The sequence below is a fragment of the Sorex araneus genome, chromosome X (genome assembly GCF_027595985.1).
Source record: "Sorex araneus isolate mSorAra2 chromosome X, mSorAra2.pri, whole genome shotgun sequence".
Classification (NCBI taxonomy): Eukaryota; Metazoa; Chordata; class Mammalia; order Eulipotyphla; family Soricidae; genus Sorex; species Sorex araneus.
The window spans coordinates 122805163-122826286 of record NC_073313.1 but is presented as its reverse complement, the minus strand read 5'-3'; the positions used below and the strand labels follow the sequence as shown (position 1 = coordinate 122826286).

At 43.6% G+C, this 21124-nt stretch overlaps 1 protein-coding gene across 1 annotated transcript in view; it reads left to right on the top strand.

Moving 5' to 3' along the window:
- Positions 1 to 3071: 3071 nt before the first annotated feature.
- The window catches only part of CENPI (centromere protein I), a 91172-nt gene continuing 73119 nt past the window's right edge, over positions 3072 to 21124 (top strand). The window contains exons 1-4 of the mRNA XM_004611687.1: positions 3072 to 3285; positions 4580 to 4717; positions 17098 to 17216; positions 17571 to 17678. Coding sequence (XP_004611744.1) covers positions 3072 to 3285; positions 4580 to 4717; positions 17098 to 17216; positions 17571 to 17678 — 579 coding nt within the window. The remainder of the gene's footprint in view (positions 3286 to 4579; positions 4718 to 17097; positions 17217 to 17570; positions 17679 to 21124) is intronic.

Here is a 21124-nt window from a genome sequence, read left to right as displayed (position 1 = left end):
CGAGCCATCGCATCTCTCTTGAGGACGCGTTTCTAGGAAAGTGCAAGCTCTGAGGGGCCAATTCTCGCTTCCCACAGGGCCGAGCCCCCCCCCCCGCCGCCCCCCATCGGCGCGGGGAGAAAGTGAAAGCTTCAGACTGCGTCAGCCTGGTGGCCGCGCTCGGGGGAGGCGGCTGTCCTCGAGAAGTTTGCAGTTTCCCATTTTTCTACCAAGTCCTGACACGTGGGGCCCCTGGGAGCCCCAGGACCGCTGAAACTGATGCCATCCAACACCCACGCGCGAGCGGCCCCGCTGCCGGCGCCCGGGGCGAGCCCGAGGAAGCCTGTCCAATCAGAAGCTTCCAACAACAATGGGCCACGGGGCGGGGCGGGGCGGGGCGGGGCGGGGCGGGGCGGCCCGCGGCTGCCGGGGCTTGGCGACTGCGCGCGCGCGCTCCCGGCGCCCGGAGGTGTAACCCAGCCAATTAGGCGGCAGCACAGCCCGGCGCTCGCCGAAGCCCACGGCTGGGGCTCCCGGACGCGCATGCGCGGGGCGGAGCCCGCGGATTTGAATCGGGAAGCGCCTTTCAGACTTCGGAAACTTCGGGACCGAACCCTCCACCCCCTTTTTTCCCCTTCGGTGAGGTACTCTCAAATACCGCGCGAAAGGGTGGGTGCGGGGGGGGACCCCAAGGTCGAGCGGAATCACCTGGATTTCCGAGCAGGTCTGTCGTCAAGTTCTGATTGGGGTCGGGTTCTCCCCCGGGTCCGGGGAGCCGCCTAACCTGCACGGCTCGTGGGGGCTTCCTGGGCAAGGGGGGGTGTCTTGGAAAGTGACGGGTGGTCCTGTCGGATGGACGTCAAAGCCCCTGGAGTGCCTTTCTCTTTAGTACTACTTGAAACTTGTAACTTCGCCCTGGCCCGGGCGTATATGTTGATTTCCCTGTCTGACTGCAGCCGTTACAGGGCGTTGGGATTGAGTCAACAGTCACTCTGACCATTCTGCTAGTTTTCTCCCATTTAAAGCCAAAAACGTGAAAATCATGCCGGTTCCTCCTGTTGCCTTTTTCCTACATCCCATGTTTTTTTTTCCTTTTCTTTTCTTTCATTATTTTTTAATGTGGGCGGGTCACCCCCTAAGGTGCTTGTCGGAGGAGACCACCAGTGGAGAAATCAAATTCTGGACCCCCGAAAGCAAAGAATTCCCTCCAGCCACTTCTTTTATCACGACCCTACTTTTTTTTTCTTTTTGGGTCACACCCAGCGATGCACAGGGGTTACTCATGGCTCATTCACTCAGAAATTACTCCTGGTGGTGCTGGGGGACCATATGGGATCCTGGGAATCGAATCCGGGTCGGTCGCGTGCAAGGCAAACGCCCTACCCGCTGTGCTATCACTCCAGCCCCAGGACCCTACTTAATTTAATTCCGAAACGTGTGTCATGAAAACAGTCATTTTCTGTTTCTACGGTTGTACCTTAGTTCAAGGTTAGACTGTAATCATTTCACTTTCAGACTTCGGCATGACATTTTTGTCTGGTCTATTTTCATTATCTGAGCCCGTTTCCGTTTCCCACGCGACAGCAAAAAAAGACCTTGAAACATAAATGATGCTATTTCACCTTACTCTGCTCTGCATGTTTCCAAAGCATCTAGTTCCAGGTCTCCTGTCTGATAAGATCTCCCACTATCCTCTCCCTCTTCCATACCACTGTTCCATCACAATGGTGATGTTGCCTTTGCTCCCTGAGTCTTGCTCTTCCCTCTCCATTACCAATTCTTTCACAGATCTTCAAGTCCTGGATTCCTTCTTGGCATTCATACACGTCTTAGTTGAAAGGTCCCCCGAGAGGTTTTTAAGCCAGTGTAGCTTGTCACCCCCATCTCATTTCTATCACATCTCGTGTGTGTTAAATCCACTGTTTATTATCGACTTCGTTTTTGTGCTACACCTTGCAGTGCTCAGTGGTTACTTCCGGCTCTGTGCTGAGGGATCACTCCTGCCAGGCTCTGGGCACCTGGAATGCTGTGGATTGAATCCAGGTGGGCCACATGCAAGGCAAATACCCTACCCTCCTTACCATTGATTTAACCTCCCCTCCCGTTTTCTTTTTTGGTTTTTGGTTTTTGGGTCACAACCCGGCGATGCACAGGGGTTACTCCTGGCTCATGCACTCAGGAATTACTCCTGGTGGTACTCGGGGGACCCTATGGGATGCTGGGAATCGAACCTGGGTCGGCCTCGAGCAAGTCAAATGCCGTACCCGCTGTGCTATTGCTCCAGCCCCGATTTAACCCCAATTTTTGTTTTTATTGACTCCCAGATTCCATCCCTATAAGATTTAAGAGAGCAGAAGGCTTGGCTGCTGTTATTTTATCCCTGGTAACTACTACTGTGCTCGGCATATAGATGATCGCTAGTAATTACTTACTGAACATACAATTTTATTAATAGGGGTTGTTTATGTCCTGATAATTCATAGTGTGGCCACCTTTCTCACTTTTGAACAATGCAGATTTAACTTAGTACTAACAGCATAAAGGTGTAAAAAAGTGAAAGAGCTGTAAAGAAAAATAGCAGTGGAGAAACTAATATGGAGTTCATGAGCACAACTTGGTTTTGGAATTGTTCATATGGTAGCCACTTGAAGAAAATTTGCTATGTTACTTTTACTGTTTTTTATTCTCACAAGAAAGATAGTTCAGCTGGTGAATGTGATCTTGGATAACTTTTTCAATTCCAGTTCAGGTAAAGGGTATTCTGACAAATTTTTCCCAACAGGTTTTGTTTCCTGTTTTTTTGTTTGTTTGTTTTTTGGGGGGGCCACACCTGGCAGTGCTCAGGGCTTACTCCTGGCTCTGTACTCAGGGTTCACTGGGGTACCAGGGATCAAACCGAGGTCAGCTGCATGCAAATCAAGCATCTTATATCTCCGGCCCTTTTTAATTGAGTGTTCGTTATATGCTAGATAGTGACTACTCAGTGTTGGGATTATAGGTAAGTATGATTCCTGTCTTTGTGGAGTGAAAAGATACTATTTGGCTGATTAATGGTACTTTGGCACTTGTTTCTGTGTAGAACATATGCAGTCATGTCATTACAAAGGAAAATTAACCCTGGGGCACGAAAAAGAACTTCAGAAGGTCATTATCAGAATAATCTCTTAGCCTCTAAAGTAACACAAGACCGGAATGACTCAAAGGACATTTCAGAAGAACATGGACAAAACAGTTCTGATGATTATGAACACACTGAGGAGCAAATAGAAGAGGACTTTAACATAGCAATGAAATTCTTTGAGGAAGGTAAGACATGATGATCTTTATGAAACTACTATTTCTGTAAACATCCTAGATGTTGTTCTTAATATTTCCAAAGGAAAACATTTTTGTTCATTTGCGCGTTTGTTTCATAAACATTGGGTGGGGGCTCCCTACTGTTGCTCAGGATGTGTGGGGCTCAGCTGGTGATTTCTTGGTCGGCCAGACCAGGATTCAATGCAAGGGCTTGAGGAGACGCTGCTGCTCAGAGCCCTGTTGTGTGTGGGATATCTGGACCATCCTGGCGGTGCTGGGGGTCTCCAGGGCCCTACTCAGCAGTGCACCCAGGACCTGCACTCAGTGATGCTTGGGGGACCATGTGGTGCCGGGAATCGAACCCAGGTCAGATGCATGCTAGGTATGCACTATAGTAATATTTCCTTGGCTCCTATTTTACAGGCGTTTATTAAGTAGTTATTACATATTAGCATGATAGCTATTAGGTATATAACAAACCAGAGTGTTTTTCAAACTACTGCATATTGGTGGTACCCGAGCATTTTTTAAAAATGATTCCTGGCATCAGCGCTTAGATGTTCAGATTTTATTGCCACTTGAGCATCTGGATTTTTAATGACTCTTTTGGTAATCCCAGCGTGTAGTAAAGTTTGGGACTCAAGGCCCTAGTACTTTTTTTCCTATTTTTTAAATGAAAATTTCCTTGATTTCTTAACAGGGGGAGGCATAGGGCCCCTTTGTGGGTCCCCAGGATGTTCCAAGGGGGAAACAGGTGATAATTGCATAAATTGTGGGGGGGCACAACATGCTAAGAAGGTGAGCTAGAGATTGTCAGAAGGTTGAGAAACACTGAATTATAGTGTATCAGTTGCAATTGCACAGTCTTATACTCCCTTATCTATGTAGATTGCATTGTCTTGACCACCAAAAGTCTAGCTTTTGTCCACTATCACACAGTTAATTCCCTTTATCTGTTTTACCCACTCCCTCTATTCCCTTTCTCTTATGGCAACTACCATTCTGTAATCAGACTCTAAGATCTATTACCCTAATATTGAAACAGTTTATGTGAGGTTCAAGTTAAATGCTTTTTAATTAGTTTAGGGAAGAAATGTTGAGGCATTGATTCACTTTCAATCATGATTGAGGTGCTATTAAATATTTTAGAATTCTGAAGACATTGAAGGGCTTTTAGGAAGACATTTTTACATATTTGTGTGCAAAATATGTAAAATGTTTTAAGTATGGCAACTTGCAGTTGGAATACTGAAGATTGAATGAATTTTGAAAATCCCATTGTTTAATTGTTTTTCTTTTCTAGGCCTCATGGAGAATAAATGGAAGAGAGACAGAACTTTGGGAAAACACTTGAAATCTGTGGAAAATATGGCTCAGAAGAATGGGTTGGCTCCGGAAGGAATTGACATTCTATTAAATGTGGCACTCAGTGGCAAATTTGGTATGTCAAGGGTGTACATTTGTCATCAATTTGTCATTAGATTTGTCTTTCTGACAGCGAATTAGATTGTTCATTGCAATTAGTCACAGTTCTTTATTTTTATTGTTCCCATAAGATCAACCTAGTCTGAAGATAAAAATGTACATTTCTTATGTTCAAACTGCCTTTTTGGTCAAAAATTTCCTTGAGGACCAGAGACCTAATATGGGGTTAAACTTGATTTATACATGGCCAACCCCAGTTCATTTCCTGGCACCAGGTATAGTCCTCTGAGTACTGCCAGGAGTGGTCTCTGAGCTCAGAACTAGGAGTATACTCTGAGCATAGCTGGGTGTGGCCCCAAAAAAGTTATCTGTGAATATGCTTAAAATGGGTAGTTACTATATATTTTTATAAATAAAATGTGTAGACTCTTGACAAGTACGTGAAAGTCATTTTCAGTGTTCTTAAACACTGTAGATTTAAGTGATAGGCACCTAAAGCTTGACTTATGTCATTTCCTTTAGACTCACTCTTCTATGACAAGTCCATATTTATACTGTTGCCATTCCAATGTCCTTAAAAGACAAGATGCCTCTTTTCATTTTTCCTTTTGTAAAATGTCATTATTTTTTGATAGGGGTTACACCCTGTGGTGTTGGGGAGGAGTCCCGGTGTAGGCCTGATGATTTGGTTCTGGAGTCACCAGAAATGATGACAGCACTGCATGTAGCCTGTGGTACCAAGAGACTGTGCTGTACAAGGAATTGTGCGCACCAGCTTTCACATGCTAGTCATATGCTGTGTGTTCACTGAGGGGCACCGGCACGCTGTCTCTCCCGCCGCCCACATTTGGTAGTCTCATGCCACTCCCCCCTCCCCGGGGAGGCTGATGGTGATGGGCAAGCAAAGGAAGGAAGGAACGAGGGCCAGCCTGGTCAGTATCAATTGCAGTTTATTCCAATCTCCATTCCCCTTCTGCTTCTGTCTCTCAGCCCTTCTTGCTCTCCCTTCTGACTCTGACTCTTATTCTGACTCTGACCCTCACTCACTTTGTGCTCTTTCTTTCCCTTGCTTCTGCCTCCGGTGACTCCCTGATTCTCTTTCGCCTTGTGCTCTGCTTCTGTGTCTTCCCTGCTTCTGTGTCTTCCCTGCTTCTGTGTCTTCCCCTTTGCTTCTGTGTCTTCTCCCTTGCTTCTTTGTCTTCTCCTACAGCCTTAGTTTATATAGCAATCACATAGGGTGGTGACAAGAAGGTGGGTTGAACATCAACAAAGAGGGGTAAGACCACTCCTCCAGATTAACAAAATCTCATCTAAGGAGATTACTCCAGATTACTAGGAGATCTGCTCAAGGGTGGGATCCAAACAAGGGTGTGTCACTTTCTTCTTTCCTCAGATAGTAATCCACTTAAATAGTTGCAGTAAATCTACTTCTAATATTTCTAGCAATGTCATTCTGTATGAGCACAGTAAGAGATATATCAAACTTAAAGTTTGGTTCTTCCTGAGGACATCTCATTATATATTCCAGACCACAGTCCTCAGGCCAGGTTAATCTTCCTAACCCCAGCAGGCTCCTAGTCTTGTCCTTTTGGATCATAACATCATTTGTCCATGACCATGCTCTCAACTTATAATTGAGTATTGTGGCACTTTGGCCTGGCCCATCTCGATGCCAGAGTAGCTCACAGCTTGCCCTGGGTCCATTCCGTCCTTCGTCGGGACCTTGCTTTTGGGGTGCTAGGAACTAAGGGCAACTGAGTCGAGAAAGCAGATATTGTTCGGAGTCAATCAACTCCCAAGTTATAAGAGCATAACATTAACTGTCTTTCTGTGTCCATACAGAAAGGAGACTGCTTTAAGGTAAACTATGCAAAAGACATTAACTTATAATACAAGTTCAGAGTCCTTAGAAGGATCTGATCTTACAAGCTAACAGAATCTGATTTGGGAAAAGGTGATTAACTGGTTGGGAAGAAGGGTGCAGAGAAGAGTTTACAGATAAACAAAGGAATGGGAGTGACATGAGCACTGTGATGGGTGTAACCAGATAAACCTACCAAGTTTCCCTTTTTTTCCTGTTCTAAGTTTATGTAGAATAGGATTCCTTACTCTTTTTACACTCATGACCCTTTTTCTCCTGAGAATTCATTTTGGATTCATTTCACGGTTTATTTTATCTTACTTTTTGGTTTGGGGGCCACACCTGGTGATGCTCAGGGGTTACTCCTGGCATTGCATTCAGGAATTACTGAGGAGACCATATGGGATGCCAGGGATCAAACCCAGGCCACCCGTCAAATCAAGTGCTGCACCCACTGTATTATCTCTTCTGCCCCTCACCGTTGATTTTAAATTAATTTTCATCATCGTATGTGCAGAGACCTTTGTTGCCAAATTCTTGTGACCCTTACATTCATTTACATGACCCATGGGTTAACAACCCACACAAGGTTTAAGAAGGTAGAATTAGAGAGAGAGAGAGGGAGAGAAAGAGAGAGTGCGTGAGTGAGAGAAAGATGTGTGTGTAGGAGATAGTGAAGTTTTTATAAGTATCATTTTTTAAATTTTATTTTATTTTCCCCTTACACATTATATAAACACTGTGGTACACAAAGTTGTTCATAATGATTTGCTAAGGCATTCAATATTTCAATACCAATCCTACCATCGTTACGTCTTCCCTCCACCATTCTCCAATTTTCCCAACCAACCCTTAAGCCTGCCCTCATAGCAAGCCCAGTGAACTTTTTAGAAAAAGCATCTGACCAGTATTCTTTTTTAGTTCAGAATAATCTTTTAATCTCATCCAGATTCATACGTGGAAGGATTTTTATTTTTTTGGTTTTGATTTTGGAACAAACATGGCTGTGTTCAGGGCTTGCTCCTGGCTCTGTGCTCAGGGATCACTCTTGGTGTGGGCAGGAGATCATATGGATGGTGCACAAGGCAAGTATCCTGCCTGCTGTACTATCAGGCTGCACATACATGAAAGGCATTTTAGAGTCCCAACATCTTTCTAGAAGTGAGGAAAACTGAAACTCAGAATGAGCACAGAGACTTGTTGAATGCCAAAGCTAAAACTAGGGAACTCAGATTTCCTAATTCTACTTTCAGTATTTGTACTGTACACTGCTACCGGGTTTTCTACTTTTGAACAGCTGTTTTGTTAAAAATTTTTTTCTTTTCCCTTTCCTCGTTGCTATTATTGCAGTGACTGGGGGTTGAACTCATGCCTAATTGTTGTGCTTGTAGCTTTGGTTGTGGTGCTTGCTGGTAGTCACACAGCTGGTCATCACACACTTCACCACGATGCATACCAGGGGTCAACTGCGTAGTGCTTGCTCACAAGCTTGATGGGAGTAGCACTATTAAGTTGAAGCACTGGTGTGCATTCTTGTTGTAGTGCTCACTGGGACTGATATGCTAGTTTATGTGCTTGCCAGGCATCATACTGCTGTCCATGTTCACTGTATCACTGTCATCCCATTGTTCACCCATTTGCTCGAGCGGGCACCAGTTCGTCCCAGCCCTGAGATTTTAGCAGCCTCTCCTTACTTGTCTTTCCCAATGATTGGAGGCTCTTTCAGGGTCAAGGGAATGAGACCTGTTGTTGTTACTGTATTTGGCATATCGAATACGCCACGGGATCTTTCCAGGCTCTGTCCATATCACTCATACATTTTGTTATGGGGCTCACAATCATTAGTTATGGTGGTTACATACACCTGGTTGTGGTACTTCGAAGATTGTAAATTCTTTTTTCATTGTTTTATTTATTATTTTTCGACCTTGGGACAATATCTGGTGGTGCTCAGAGGACCATATGGGATGCCAGAGATTGAACCTGGGTTGGCCGTGTGCTAGGCCCTCCCGACTGTTCCAGACCTGAAAGTTCTTTTTGCTGTTTTTCCTTTGGGTTATAATTTTTGCTTTTTGGGTTACCCCTGGCAATGCTCAGGGCTTACTCCTGGCTTTGCACTCAGTAATTACTCCTGGTGGTGCTCGGGGGATTAAATGATGTTGATGTTGGATGCCAGGGATTGAACTCTGGTCAGTCAGGTGTAAAGCAAAGGCCCTTCCCACTGTACTATCACCCCGGCTACTGTTTTTCCTGCTTTTTGCCAGCTTGTTTGCTTTGGTTATTTATATTCCATATATTTCCCAACTTCACTTAACATAGTCACCTCAGGTTTTGTTCATGTTGTTGGAAAAGCACAATTTCATTTTTTTAATGGCAGAGTAGTAATCGATAGAGCATATTTACCACAGCTTGGTTTGACTTCATTTTTTGACTGTTGTAACAGTGCTACTACAAACAGAGGACAAATATCTTTTCAAACAGTGTTTTTGTATCCTTCAGATAAGTATCTAGGCATGATATTGCTGTATCATATGTTGTTTTCATTTTAATAGTTTTTTGGTTTGCTTTTGATTTGGGGACTATAGCTACGGTGCTTGGGGATCACTCCCTGAAGTGCTTAGGGGACACGGTGACAGGAATAAAACCTGGGCCTTCCTCATACAAAGCATGTGCTCTAACCCTTTGAATTATCAGTGTGACCTCCATTTTTTTTTTACTTTTTAGGGAATCTCCATACTGTTTTCCATATAGGCTGCACTAATTTAGTTTACCACCGTGTTTGGTGTGCAACAGTGTGCAAGCCTTTCCCTCCACACCCTTGCTAGCACTTTTTGTTTCCAGTCTTTCTTATGTAAACCGTTATTGTAGTTTTGAGGTGATATCTCATTGTAGTTTTGGTTTGCATTTCCCTAATAAGAAGTGCTATTGAGCATATTTTCACGAGTCTGTCTTCAGAGAGAAGTGTCTATTCAGGTCTTTTGTCCATGTTTTGATTGGGCTATTTTTTCCTTTGTTGTTGAGTTGTATGAATTCTTTGTATATTTAAGATGTCAAATCCTTCTCAAGTATATATCTGCAAATACCTCTTCCCAACTTATAGTTTTTAGTTTATGTTTTTGAGCACTCTTGCGGTAGATTCCAAAGACATGGAATTGCTGGATTATATGGAACTTTAATTCTTAATTTTTTTTGATGTCTCTAGTGCTGTCTTAATTCTATTTATTTATTTATTGCTTTTTGCGTCACACCGGCGATACACAGGGGTTACTCCTGACTTTGCGCTCAGGAGTTACTCCTGGCGGTGCTTGGAGAACCATATGGGATGCTGGGAATCGAACCTGGGTTGGCTGCATGCAAGATAAAGGCAAACGCCCTACTCTCTGTACTATTCCTCCAGCGCCCCCCCCTCCCCGGCCTTGTGCTGTTTTTAGAAAACTCCAATACAGTTTTCCACAGAAGTTGAACTAGACAATATTCCCACCAATAGTGGATGTGGGTTCCTTTCCCCCCCACACCCCCCCAGTACTTGATTGTTTCTGTTCATTTTGATGTGCCAGTCTCACTGATGTGAGGGGATGACCTCATTGTTATTGTTGTGTTTTGTTTGGTTTTGGTTTTAGGACCACACACAGCAGTGTTCAGAGATTACTCCTAGCTTTACGCCAGAGCTTGAACCTGGGATGGCCACATGCAGAGCAAGCGCCTTATCTACTATAGTATTTTTCTGCCCCCTTCGTTGTTTATATAACTAGTGACTCTCTGTATATTGTCTTTGAAGTTGTAGCTATTGAGTTTTTCCCATTTCTGGTTGAATTTGTTTGTGCTTTTGTTGTTGAGCTTGACAGGTGCTTGGAGTTTAGCGCTTTGTCAGATGTTTGGTAAATGAATATTTTCTCTCAGTCCATGGGATCCTTTTCTTTTTTTGTTGTTTGTTTTAGCAGAACCATATCCCCCCAATGTTCAGGGCTGACTCCTGGCTGTGCTCCCAGGAATCATTCTTGGTGGTGCTCGGGGACCACATGGGATGCTGGGGATAGAACCCGGGTTTGTTGTGTACCCTACTCTGCATTATCTCTCAAGGCTCTGTTTTTATTGGTGGGGGGGCAATGCCAGTGGTGCTTAGGGCTCACTCCTGGCTCTGTGCTCAGGGATCACTCCTGGCGGACTTGGGGGAAGATATGGGGTGCTGGGGATCGATCCTGGGACAGCCTTGTGCAAGACAAGCGCCTTACCCTCTTCTTGTCTCTTATTTTGTTTTTTATGCCACATCTCACTCTGCTTAGGACTTACTCCTGGCTCTGAGCTCAGGAATCATTATTGGTTCTTAGCTTGGGGAACCATGGAGTGCCAGGGATTGAACCTGGGTCAAATGCTTGCAAGGCAAGCACCTTACTTCCTGTACTATCTTTCTGGGCCCCCGTAATTCCATTTTGAAGGAACTTGTATATATTGTATGAGACAGGTATCTGAATTCGTTTATTTGCCCTTGGCTAATCAGTTTTTCAAATGTCATTTTTTGAAGAGTATTTTTCTTATTCCTTTTCATGCTTCTAGATCCTTTGTTGAAAGTTAGCTGACCATCCATATACCTAAGGGTCTGTCTCTGGGTCCTCAATTCTAATTCATTGATCTGTGTCTTCCTTTGTTCCAGGATCACACACTTTTGTTTTCAATAGCTTTGTAGTATAATTAAAGTTGGGCTAAGAAAAACCTCCCATCTTTGTGTTTCCCAATATTGCATTGGCTGCTTGTGGAGTTTCATTCATCTAAATTTTAACCGCATTTGGCTCATTTTTGTCCTTAAAAAATGTCATGGGTGGGGGTTGGAGAGATAGTACAGTGGCTAAGGTGGCTGCTTTATACTCAGCCAACCTGGGATTGATTCATGGCACTGCATATGGTTGACCCCCGTGCCCTGCCAGGAGTGATCCCTGAGTGCAGAGCCAGGAGTAAACGCTGAGCATAGCCAGGTATGGCCCCAAACAAAACCCAGAAATAAAACCAAAATGTTATGGGGATGCTGTAGATAGTATAGGAGTTAAGACGCTTGTCTTGCATACTGCCAATTCTGTTTTCTGATCACTGGCACCACATATGGTCCTCTGAGCATCACCAGGAATGACTCCTGAGCACAGAGTCAGGAGTAGCTCCTAAGCACTACTAGATGTGCACCCCCAAAAAAAAAGAAAAAAAGTCATGGGAATATGTGGGGAGGGACATCCAATTTGTGCTCAGGAGATCCAGGAGTCTTGTCAGAGTTTCTCAGCCAACTAGGCCAGTGGGTCAATGCAAGGGCCTCAGGATGCTGTGCTGCTTGCACCTTGTGGTGCTGAGGATAGCCATGCTGCCGTGGCAGTGCTAGGGCCCTCCAGGGCTGCACTGCAGTGCTCGGATTGCATTGAATCTATATAGTGCTTTGCGTAGTGTGGTCATTTTTAATGATGCTGTATCACTGTATCACTGTCATCCCATTGCTCATCGATTTGCTTGAGCGGGCACCAGTAACATCTCCATTTTGAGACTTGTTGTTACTGTTTTTGGCATATCGAACACGCCACAGGTAGCTTGCCAGGTACTGCCATGTGGTCGGGATACTCTTGGTAGCTTGCCAGGCTCTCCGGGAGGGATGGAGGAATCGAACCTGGATTGGCCGTGTGCAAGGTGAACGCCCTACCCGCTCCAGCCCCATAATGCTAATCCTTCTAAACCATGAATAGTGGATGTGTTTTTTCTTGCATCTTCTGTTTCTTTTATTACTACCGTTTTTTTGAGTTCGGGTCCTTCCCAGCTGTGCTCATGACTTACTCCTGACTCTGCTCTCAGGCATCATGCCTGGTGGACTCAGGGAACCATATGGGGTGCTGGGACTCAAGCCTGAGTCAGCTGTGTGCAAGGCAGGTGCTGTACCAACTATCCTATCCCTGCGACCCCTTCCTTTCAGATAACCTGCCATTTTCTTTATATAGTCTTTCTCTCTCTCTCTCTCTCTCTCTCTCTCTCTCTCTCTCTCTCTCTTTTGCTTTTTCAGCCATATCCAGTGATGCTCATGCATTATTCCTGGCTCTGTACTCAGGAATTACTCCTGGAGGTGCTTGAGGGACTGTATAGGATATCAGGGAACAAACCAGGTCCACCGCATGAAAGGCAAGCACCCTACTCACTGCATTCTCTCTCCAACCCCACTTTATGTAGTCTTTTTAAAATCCTTTAATTAGTGAGTCACCGTGAGGGTACAGATACAGATTTACACATTTTCAAACTTGTTTTTCCCTCATACAATGTTCGCAAACCCATCCCTCCACCAGTGCCCATTCTCCACCACCAGTGATCCCAGTATTCCTCCCACCCCCCAATCCCATCTCCCCCCCACCCCACCCTGCCTCTGCGCTGGGTATTCCCTTTTGATCTCTCTCTCCAATTGAGTGTTGTGGTTTGCGATAGGGGTATTGAGTGGCCATTGTGTTCAGATTCTAGTCGACTTTCAGCAGCATCTCCCTTCCCAGGCGGGATCTCCAACCACATTTTACTTGGTGTTCCCTTCTCACATGCTGGGGAACAAGGCAGCTCAGCTCAGACTTTATGTAGTCTTGCACCTCCTCTGTTAAGTTTTCATCTTTCAAAATTGGATACTTTATAGTATTTCCTGACCCTTTCATACTGGATTACCTATTTTATATGCTAGCATATAATGTGTAGCTGGCAGGCTGGAGAGAGGAGTACAGGTTAAGGTGCTTGCTTTGCATGCCGCCAATCCTGTTTTCCAATCATTGGCACCACATATGCCCCCCTGAGCATCTACAGGAGTGACTCTTGAGCACAGAGCCAGGAGTAGCCCCTAAGCACTGCTGGATATGGCCCAACACCCCCCCAAATGTGATGGGATTGGAGGGGTTCACCAATTTGTGGCTGACTCAAGTTTGATCCTTGACATTGTATTGGGTCTCCTGGGCAACACCAGAAATAAGTCCTGAGTACAGCCAGGTTACTGTCACTGTCACTGTCATCCTGTTGCTCATTGATTTGTTCGAGCGGGCACCAGTAACGTCTCTCATTGAGAGACTTATTGTTACTGTTTTTGGCATATCCAATACGCATGGGTAGCTTGCCAGGCTCTGCCGCTCGGGCTCGATACTCTCGGTAGCTTGCTGGGCTCTCCGAGAGGGGCGGAGGAATCGAACTCGGGTTGGCTGCACGAAAGGCAAACCCCCAACCGCTGTGCTATGGCTCCAGCCCAAGTACAGCCAGGCATGGTCCAAAAATCAACCCCAAATTTTATAGTTATGGTACAGATGTGTTTTTTTTTAATAACCATTTTTGTTGTTTTTGTTTTTTAGTGCCACACCTAGCAGTGCTTAGGGCTTATTCCTAGCACTGTTCTGAGGTATCAATCCTGATGGGGTGTGGGGGACCCTGTGGGGTGCTGGGGATAGAACCCGGGTTGGTCATGTGCAAGGCAAGCTCCTTACCTGCTTTACTATCACTTTGGTCCCTATAATTAATCTTTAATATTTGGGGGCCCACAACTAGCGGTGCTTGGGGGCTGCTCCTGAGTCTGCTCAGCAGTCACCTCCTGTGATGCTCCGGGAACCATATGGTACCCGGACCTCCTGCACGAAAAGAATGAGCTTAGCCAGTTAAGCTATTTAGCTCTTGGCATGTTTTTTTTTTCTTTTTGTTTTTGGGTCACACCCAGCTCAGGTGTTACTCCTGGCTCTGCATCTCAGGAATTACTCCTGGCGGTGCTCAGGGGACCATATGGGATACTGGGAATCGAACCTGGGTCGGCTGCGTGCAAGACAAACGCCCTACCCGCTGTGCTATTGCTCCAGCCCCTCTTGGCGTGTATTTTAAAGAACATGTTACTAGCTGGATTTAGACTCCCCAGGTCCATATTAATTGTTTTTGCTTTCCTCAAAACTTAAATTTGACCTAATAGAATCTGGTTTCCTGCTGTTTTGAGGGGTGAAGGGGCGTATCCTCAGCTGTGCTCAGGAGCCCGGGGGCAATTCCTGTGCCACTTGTCATGGCCGTGCCAGTCCTAATGGTAAGGTGATGCTGTTAGGGCTGCTGCTGCTGGGTTCCGCCAGTGCTGTACTCTGCATGCTCACGTGGTCATGAGGTATTGAGGATTAAACTTGGAGCCTAGCACATGCCAGACATGTGCTCCAGCTTTTTGAGCCATCTCCCCGACCTTTTCTTCTAGCAAGTAGTTTCTAATTATTTATTTCTAATATCCTTTTCAGAATCTCTGATAAGCTGATTAGTGTCTCTCTAAAACTATATTGCTTCCTTCTTCATCTAAAAACTTGTTTTGATTGTACAGTTATTTTTTTTTAAATTGAATCACCATGAAAAAAGCTACAAAGCTTTCAGTTTAAGTCTCAGTCATACAATAATCAAACCCCCATCCCTTCACCAGTGCACATGTTCCACTACCAAGAACCCCAGTATACTCCCTTCCATCCCACCCCTGCACCTGTATGGCTAATGATCTTCACTTTACTCTCTATACTTTGATTACATTCACTATTTCAACAGAAAACTCATTATTATTTGGAATTTTCCCCCAACAAACCTGCTGAAAAGCCATCATTTGATAATTTGTTTTCCATTGCTGAGAATGAAGAGTATGTGAGGTTTTGGATTTCTGGTATTTTAGTAATCAAGTCCAGAGAATTTCTGCCAGAAGTTGTGTCACTGCAAGCTTGTACCTCCGGTTAGTGGGCTCTATAAGGTGGCGGTCACCCTACCCACTGTGCTATTGCTCCAGTCCAGTATGATGACTACAGTTGATAATACTGTATTGAATACTGGAAAATTGCCCAAAGGGTAGATTTTAGGTCCGTGTCAAAGAAAAATGACAATTATGTGAAGTGAAAATTTATTAATTAGCTTGAAAGTAATCATTTCAATACAAATCAAATGATTATTTTATGTATCTTTAAATATATAAAAAGTTGGATTTTTTTGTTTTTGGACCACACCCAGTAGTGCTCAGGGCTTACTCCTGGTTTTGCGCTCAAGGATCACTCCTGGCAGGGCTTGGCACACCATACCGGGTGCCTTGGATTGAAACCAGGTTGGCAACATGGAAGGCAAGTGCCACTGTACTCTTTCTCCAGCCCTACAATTTTTGTTTTAGGAATAAGGAAAACAGAACTCCTCAAAATACATGTAAATAAGATGTTTCTGAGAATGTTTCTTTTAGAAGTTAAGAATGGTGTTATTTCAGTGAATGAATGTGATCACTGTGCTATAATTCATATAAAACAGTATTTAAAGATATGTATAAAATGTTTTTAAAAATGCTACTTTCAAGAGACATTGACAACTGTTATTATGGTAAATGAATATCATTGCCACTCTGTAACTCATGTAAAATAGTTCTTAAATATATGTGTGTCTAAGGTGTTACTCAGAATTCTGCTTTGTGAGTTTTAAGAGAATGATTATGATCACACTATAATGCCAATAAAATACTGTGTAAATACAGCAAAAGGAAATCAATGAGATACATAGTTAATTCTTGAAGCATAAGTAAGCAGGGGTTGATATAGGGTATATGTAAAGCTGTTCTTTGCAACATCTCTTCTACAACCAGATGAAAGAGTGTCATGAGAACGGGAATATGTGAAAAAGATTTGACTAGTATAGAATATTACTGCCAGCGAATTCCAGGGAGAACGCCATCCTCATTTTTTTTGGAGTGGGGGGGGTGGAATATATAAATGTTTATTCTTAATAGTGATAGTCTCTGCGAGTTGTCTGTAAATAGCTATAAATAAATTACAATCTATTCTGCCACCAATAATAATACAGGGCCGGGGAGGTAGCTCAAAGAGGTGGAGCACATTTCTTGAATTCTCAGAGTCCCAAGTTCGAGTCATAGCCTTACATGCTCACCCTCCTGGCTTTGCCATGTGTGGTCCTCGTGGCCATGAGCACTGCTGGGGAGTTTCCCATAACATAAAATAGTAATACTAATAGCAAAATAAATAATCCCTGAAATCTCCAGAGTGAAAGATTTATTCATATAAGGCATGTGCTTTACTATTGAGACACGTTCATAGCCCAAAGCGTTTTTTTTTTTTTGCAGTGACAGTTCACATACCATATTATTTACCCTTTCAAAGCATATGTATTAGAATTTTTCTTGGCACATTCCTTACGTACAAGTATCACAGCTAATTCCCCAATTATTTTTATCTCTTGGATTAAAATTATTGTAGCAATGAACTTGCTTTGTAGTCCATATTTGAAATGAAAGGTACAATTCTGACTTTTTTTCTTGCAGTGCGGGATCAAGCTGAGGGGTTCACATATGCAAGGAATGTATGGCAAGGCATGTATGTCCTCTACCACTGCGCCACATCCCTCGTTGTTGAACTACATTTTGTAATGATAGTATTACTGATCATTGTTTTCTTTTTTACTTTGAGTAGAAGGTGAGGTAGCTAAGGCCCAAGAGTAAATAACAGTGAGAAGACCACTGAGATATTAAATTGTAGTTCACTTTAGCATTTATCTTGTTTCAGGAACTTCCATAAGTACTCGGATATTAAAGTGCATGATTCCAGCAACCCTAATATCAGAAGACTCTGTGGTTAAGGCTGTCTCCTGGCTTTGTGTTGGGAAGTGTTCTGGTAGCACCAAGGTAATCTTTTAAAACATTTTGATGATGAGTCCTTTAGAACCACTTAAGGGCTGGCAAAGAAGAGCCACTTAGGAAATAATGGCAGTGGCCTTTTTTGCAAAGCCTGTAGTTTTGGAACAATACAGCTTGATGCAAGGACCGTGGAACAGACATCTTTTTACTGAGAAATAAAATCTATTATGCTATTTTGTGCTAGAGTCTTCTAAAGCAGCCCTGAGTGTGTGTGTGTGTGTGTGTGTGTGTGTGTGTCTGTGTCTGTGTCTGTGTCTGTGTGTGGTGAGGGGCAGGGAGGATTAAGCTCTTCTATGCCAGTTATATTTCTCTGAAGATAAGCGTTTTTTTTTCTCTTGTTAGGTACTTTTTTATCGTTGGTTGGTTGCAATGTTTGACTTCATTGATCACAAGGAGCAAATTAATGTGCTCTATGGCTTCTTTTTTGCTTCATTGCAGGATGATAAACTAGTAAGTAAAAATCGAACATTACTGTGCATTGGTCAAATGATATGTTCTTGTATATGATGTGCAATAATGTGTTTTAAAGTGCCACATAACATATCTGTACTTATTTCTATTACAATATATATCAAATAAAGAAAAAAGTAAGAATGATGATATAATATCCTTACGCCTGTCTCTCAGGTTGACAAATAACTTTTTAATAGCATATTTGGTTTTATATCTCTTAAGGAAATGAGATATAGTTGCCTTAAAATTTGAGTTTCTGCTGATCTAGGGCAATGGTTGCCTTCTTTTTCCTTTAAGTTTTGAAAATAGTGCTTCAGTGTGTTCTCAAGTTTTGTTAATTTTTATTCCTACTTAACTGTTCCCCATTCACTATTTATTGTGATGATAATGAGGGACTGTTACATACTTGGTTGTGCTTGATAGGGGTTGTATACTCTAATTGGCGTGCTTGCCAGGAGATGCACACTTTGTCGTAGTACTTACCAGGTGTTGCACACTTCGATTGTGCACTCATACACATAGCACAGTGGGTAGGGCATTTGCCTTGCACGCAGCCGACCCAGGTTCAATTCTCAGCGTCCTGTATGGTCCCCTGAGCACTTCCAGGAGGAATTCCTGAGTGCAGAGCCAGGGGTAACCGATGTGCATCTCCGGGTGTGACCCAAAAAGAAAAAAAAAGAGATCATACACTTTGTTGTAGTGCTAGAGATTACACTTGGTATGTGGAGATCAAATCTTTAGAGTACGCACTCTACCACTGAGGTATCCTTGGGCCCCATATTTTCTGTTTTAAACCATGTCAGCAGGGTCCTTTGGGTACCTTGGTCTACATGCTCTTAATTAACACAGCAAAAAAAGCTTCACTGGAATTATTAAAGAGAGGATTGCTCTTCAGAAGATGAGAGTGAACTGACTTTGATTAAGTAGAATAATTACTCATATTAAAAGTATTAATAATTCTGAGAAATCAACCTACTACCCATTTGGAAGATATGCATGAACTATCAGTAGTTTGCAGATCATTCACGTAACCAAATTCCTCTTGCCTTTGGGAGAGGAATTCATCTATCTTAATTTTATTTTAAGAGTTAATACTTCTAGGACACAGGGGAGAGTACAGCAGTTAGGGCATATGCCTAGCATGCATCTAGTCCGGATTTGATTCCTGGCGCAACATGGTCCCCTGAGCATCACTGGCTATATCCCTGGAGACCCCTGAGCACTGCTGGATATGGTCCTGCTGGTGTCCAGCACTGCCAGTGTGGCCTGGATATCCCTGGCACTACAGTGCCTGAGTAACACTGCATCCTTGGGCCTTGCTTTGAGGTGCTGGCCTGGTTGGCTGAAAACCTGTGGGGGGGCCCTGAGACACAAGCTCAGAGCACTGAGCACAAAAGGGGAACCCTTGCATCACTGCTATTACTTGGTTCATTGCGTCCTTTTTATAGTGCAAGGTAGATATTCTGAAAAATTTAAAGGTTAGCAAAATATTCCTGTGTTTCGGGGATTTGTAATCAAGTCAGGGCTGTCAGGAAAGCACATACAGTTATATAACAAGTCAGCAATTAAAATAATTGGACAGGGGTATTAAAATGATGGAACTCAGTGGTAGAGGAGCGTTTGCCTTGCATGTGTATGACCCTTGGTTTGATTGCTGGCATTCTGAGAAAAAGAATGATCAAAAGCGGTGTGTAATCATACTGTGATACTTCTAGGAAGGAAGAGAACACTGTGATCACTCTAATCACAGAGTGATTGGAAAAAGCATCATAAAGCATGAGGTTGTTGAGCTAAGCCTTGGAATTGAATAGGAATTCAGATTTGATGGGAGAAAAATGATGTTTGATAGAACAAAATTTATGAGATGAGTAAATTGTAGTTAAGTAGACCTTGAGTAGAACAGACTTCCTTATTAAGAATTGTTTCAGTAGTGGTGGGTGGTAAAACTAAAAAAGCTGGATGAGGAAAATTTGTAGAGATTTTTTAACATGATGCTGAAGAGTTGATCCTGTATTCAGTGGGGGGATTCACTGAAAATTTGGGGCAGGCATTTTTAAGTAGCACTACAGAAATCTGATTCTGGTGGTGCCAGATGACAGATTTAGGAGAGAAGCAAGCTAGAGTCAGCAAGACTCGTTAAACTGACGTGCTAATCCGTATGTAACATGAAGTTCTAGACTATCAGTTCTCAGACATGATTTTTAGACTCTAGGGACCTTCCAGAGATGTTTTAGTAGGCGTGGGGAAGCAAATTAATTTTCCTTTTTGGGGCGTGGGGGGGAGGGGCGTTTGAGCCACAGCTGGCAGTGCTTGGGCTTACTCAGCTCTGCTCTCAGGGATCCGTCCTGGCAGGCGCTGGAGACCGTATGGGGTGCCAGAGATTGAACCTGAATCATCTGCTTGTAAGGCACATGCCCCCCGACTGTAGTATCACTCCAGCCCCCTCAAGTTCATTGTCATAGAAATATCAAGGTATTATCTGCTGTTTTCACTGTATTAATATATGCACTCTGAAGAGCAATGGTGGACAAAACTGCTGGCACCTATATTCAAATCAGGTCATGGGGGGTGGTGGGTGGAGTGATAGCACAGCGGGTAGGGCATTTGCCTTGCACGCGGCCGAGCCAGGTTCAATTCCCAGCATCCCATATGGTCCCCTGAGCACCGCCAGGGGTAATTCCTGAGTGCAGAGCCAGGAGTGACCCCTGTGCATCACCGGTGTGATCCAAAAAGAAAAACAACAACAACAACAACAACAAAATCAGGACAGTGGCTTGAAAGTGTACTAGTGGCTCTTTGCATTGTCACTGCAGTTAAAGCCCCAAAATGCGAGTTTCACTTAAGAATGTCTCAGGGGCTGGAGAGATAGGACAGTAAGTAGCGCATTTGCCTTGCATGTGGTTGACTTGGGTTCAACCCCCAGTACCCCATATGGTCCCTTAAGCCACCAGGAGTGATCCCTGATTGCAGAGCCAGGAGTAAGCCCTGAGCACTGTCAGGTGTGGACCAACAGCAGCAAAAAGAGTGTTTCAGATGAAGTGATAAAATGAAATTGATTAACTTTATTAAATTTTGGACTGTGAGATATTCCTTAATATTTCGTGTGATGAAATGGAGAGCACAAACAAAACCCTGCTGCATATTTAAAGTCCAGTTGTTGATCCGAAGAGAAGCTGAGGAGAATCATTGTGTGCTTCAGCTGTGAGCTAAACTAGTTGCTTTCGTTTTTTAAATATAGAAAATCAATTTTACTGGAAAGATTAACTGCTGCAATTAACTGTGGTTATTCACATTTGGGTAATTGGCAGTTTTCTCAAAAATGAGGAGAGCAGATCTGTAATTTCAGACTGGCTGTATTTGTTGCCAGTGATGAATTTTCAACTGTTAGGCAAAAAAGTATAAGTTCAAAAATTTGTGTCTGCCACTGTGACCTGGACAGCTTC